This window comes from Gossypium raimondii, chromosome 11, assembly GCF_025698545.1.
Source record: "Gossypium raimondii isolate GPD5lz chromosome 11, ASM2569854v1, whole genome shotgun sequence".
NCBI classification, from domain to species: Eukaryota; Viridiplantae; Streptophyta; class Magnoliopsida; order Malvales; family Malvaceae; genus Gossypium; species Gossypium raimondii.
The window spans coordinates 18,370,737-18,374,511 of record NC_068575.1 but is presented as its reverse complement, the minus strand read 5'-3'; the positions used below and the strand labels follow the sequence as shown (position 1 = coordinate 18,374,511).

At 36.2% G+C, this 3,775-nt stretch overlaps 1 protein-coding gene across 1 annotated transcript; it reads right to left on the bottom strand.

Annotated features, from left to right (window-relative positions):
- Positions 1–371: 371 nt before the first annotated feature.
- On the bottom strand, positions 372–3,402 carry LOC105804386 (cyclic dof factor 1). Its single transcript, XM_012636984.2, has 2 exons — positions 3,088–3,402; positions 372–2,091 (listed from the first exon to the last, which is right to left on the bottom strand). The coding sequence occupies exons 1-2, from the start codon at positions 3,160–3,162 to the stop codon at positions 751–753; spliced, it is 1,416 nt and encodes a 471-aa protein (XP_012492438.1). The 5' UTR covers positions 3,163–3,402; the 3' UTR covers positions 372–750.
- Between the last annotated feature and the right edge of the window lie 373 nt (positions 3,403–3,775).

The window sequence follows — 3,775 nt, the reverse complement described above, 5'->3', positions numbered from 1 at the left end:
AAAGGATCATAAACCTCAACTTTATATGGCTATTGTTGAAGTTATCGGATACTTCTCACTAAGATAGATTCCATAAACATAGGGAAACTGAAACCCAAGTGTGCTGTGTTTTCACAATGCTTGGAGAAATGTCAACTCCACATACACTTTACTTGTTACTTAGCAACTGTTTTCAGGTCAACAGCTATGGATATGCATAAACCATCATGATTTTGATCTTTTCATGAAATTTTTGTATCTAATACTTGTGCCCAGAGATGAGAGATCCTCCAAATATATGAAATAATTTTGGCTTGATGCTACGTAGTTTCAGCAAGCCAAACTGATCTTTGCAGCAGCTGATAATTTTCAGGAATCAAAGCATAAAGGAATGAAAACTGTATTTACCGGGAAATCTTTTTTTATCCATCTTCAAAACTGGAGATATTGTACACAAATAATTTCAGAAGAAGACCAACCCCTAACATAATTTGAATATATGAAAATCAAAAGCACCATATCTTTTTTCGTTTCTTGTTTCTCAAACTACATCGAAAGAGATATGCATGTGTATGAAATCCGCAAATGATGAACACCACTCGATCACTGTCTTCTACTATTTACACGAGTCTGGAAAGTAAGAATGGATACATTGCCTAACTTGTCGGTAACTGGAGCAGCTTTACTTCCATTCAGCTTTCAACTGATGAAATCTGTGCATTCAATAAGCTCATACCATATTATCATACACCTAGATTTCGAGGCAAATATTTATGTGCTCTCCTGGAATGTGTGTGAACGAGAAAGGGCTGCAGGGTTTGCTTCCAAAATATAACTGCCATCTGATACATGATCTTTGCCTTCTGCTTTAGATTCGAAGGCGTTGAAAATTTTACCTCCTCGTAAAGGATCCTTCTGGCCAGGTTTAATACCTAATGTAGCCCATATGGGACTCCTTGAAGCTTCATTTGGATTGTCAATTCTTAGCGTTTTGGGGACCAGAATGCACTTCTCTGATTGCTCCTCTTCGACAACATTAGCTTCTCTGTAATGTTTGCCTAGTGTCGGTAAGCCATTGCCTGAGCCACAACTGTTGCTAGTAGAGGACGATGGAGATAGGCAACCACTGGAATTACTGATAGAGACATTTCCTCCACCAGGAGCCCATAGAGGAATGCAACCCCAATAAGCAGGCACAAACTGTAATTGAATGTTTGACGGGCAAAATCCCGGAACTGCCACCATTGGTGCAGGGCACCATTGAACTGTATTCGAAGTAGTGCCGTTTGGTGCACCAATATGTTCAGAAGAACATTGACCAGTGGCCATTGAAGCTACATTACTTAGGCCTGTATTCCAAGGAAAAATACAAGGAGAAACAGGATAACACTGCGTTGGATGCTTTGTGTTCAGCTCATTAGGTCCTGCTGAACCTATTCTCTCTTTTTGCATGACATTTCCAGGCATGCCGCATGGCGTCATGGAAGACCCACACAAGGAAGGTTCTTCTCTTATTTCTCCTGAACTGACTGTACTGGTCTCAACACATCTCTTCTGGTCCCCAAGGCTAAGCACTGTCTCCATGGATTCACAAAGAGGTGCTTCTGTACCAAATTTTAGAACTGTTCCATTTCCCATGGCAGTTGTAGTTTCCCCCGGAGATAGAAGCTGTTGAGTCGTAGAGTCGGGGGTTTCTATCCGAGTCACTGGTACGCCGCCAGAAGAAGCTATTATCTGTCGGTATTGAGAGGCCAAGTGCTTGTTCTTCCTCCGCCCAGCACCTATAGGAACATTTCTCATTGTTCCACCAGCTGTCCAATATCTCTGGCAGTTCTTGCAGAAGTGCCGAGGTTGGTTGACATTATAGTTATTGAAATAACAGAATTTTGTGTCAAAGCTGTTGCATCGTGGACATGGAAGGATCTTGTCTGGTTTCTTAAAAACTTTCTCTTGGTCTGTACCATTTGTCTCTACCTGTTCATCTTTTACAATACAGTTCATTCGTATCCCGTTGGATTTCAAAGAAGTCCGGCATTCTTCCGTATCATTTTCTACCGTAATGGACTGACATGTGTTCGCCTGAGAAGTTTCGATTTCGACAATGGTCGAATCCTGAAATCCAGAATCCAAATTGCAATCTCATTTATAAAAGGTAAAAGAATAATGAAAAATACCCATCAGTCAAATTGTAGTTAAAGTAATGCAAAAGAAAGATGTTTCTTGACCAAATTCAAAGGAATAATGTTCAAACTGTCCTTTTTCCCAAGTTTACAAGAAATTGACTGGGAACAAATGAAAGAAGAAAAAAGTATGGCTGCCATAATTACATGACTTTAAGCAAAGGTACAGGCCATGAACAGCTTCTAATAAATCATGTTGGCTGCTTTTGCCCATCACCCTAAGACAATAATATAATATAATAATTATATTTACATAAAGCTGGCTTTTCATTCAAAAACCAGGAAAAGATGGTCCAGAAGAAATCGTAAGTTACAAAATTCCTCATGAACATATAATCTCTACTGCCAAAATCAACCAGATGTTTTTAATAGATGAACAAAATAAATTATTTATAAAAGAAAAAACCAAACATAATTTTAATGTTCTTACTTCCCGGAGCATCCAAAGCAAAACTTGACCCCAGTTTTTTTGCGAAATTTAAGGCTTCGTTACTTCATTTAAAACCATATGTTAAAACACACACACAAGCAAATTTAAAACATCAGAAAGGAAAGGACTACATAAAAAAAATGAAACCATTTATCATTAACCATTTACTCGTTTATATACCAAAAAAGCAAACAAAATTCATTCCAAGTATAAGTCAATAAAAAGCAAGTAAATATGAAAGTGAAGATGCCAAAAACATGTGTTTTGAGTCCCAAAAACTTCATCTTTGGAACCATAAAAGAGGTTTAACAAACCCACACTTTCCCAACACATCATAGCAAAACAAAGCAAAAGACCCATAAACATGAAGGCAACAACGGCAGAAAAAAAAAGGGTAATTAACTAGAGGAGAAAACATACAAAGCATGAATAGAAACAATACAAGCAATGTAAAAAATAAGAAATGAAGTCTGAATATATGTAAAAAGGTGAGGTTACCCCAGCATGAATCTGAGATTGAGGCATAGGAATCTTCCTTCCAAAGAGCTTGAAAGCTGGATCTCCACCCTTCATCTTTTACATAAAGATTTTGATGTCTTTGAAACTATGAAGAGCAACAACCATTACTGGGGGAGGAAAAAAAGAGCTCTTTTGTAGAAGCAAGGAAGCAACTTTTTATAGTGTTTTTAGTCTTTTTCTCTAAAATCCCAGAAAACCCCTTAAAAACACAAAATAAAAAAGGAAAAAAGATTTGATAAAAGAGTCTGTGAGATAAAAGCATAAAGAACGTGAAGGATCAGAGTTCAATTTTTAAACCTTTCTTTTTTTCCTGCTTTTTTATTATAGTATTTTTAAAGATAAGCTGTCTATTTGGGAAACCTTTTTTCTTTTTCGATTTCTTGGCAGGGTTATAAAATCTAGGCCATGTCAACTTTCTTTTGGGTTTATTTCTCTCACTACTCCTTCTACTCATCTTACATTTTCAATTTACTTTTATTTCTCAAATTTTAGTTTTTCTATTTTTACATTTCAAGTTTCAGGTCTAACTTTGTAATTATTTTGTTAGATTCAGAAATTTAACTGAATTCTTATAAAAAAATACATAGATTTATTTCATATTTTACCCTTATTTTTATAATAAATATGTTGATGTACCTATGTTTTTATTAACGAAAAATATTTTTGG

Coding starts and splice junctions, on each gene's coding strand:
- LOC105804386 (XM_012636984.2), bottom strand. CDS start 3,162: ATGAAGGGTGGAGATCCAGCTTTCAAGCTCTTTGGAAGGAAGATTCCT. Junction 2,092..3,087: donor AATCTCAGATTCATGCTGGG/GTAACCTCACCT, acceptor TCTGGATTTCAG/GATTCGACCATTGTCGAAAT.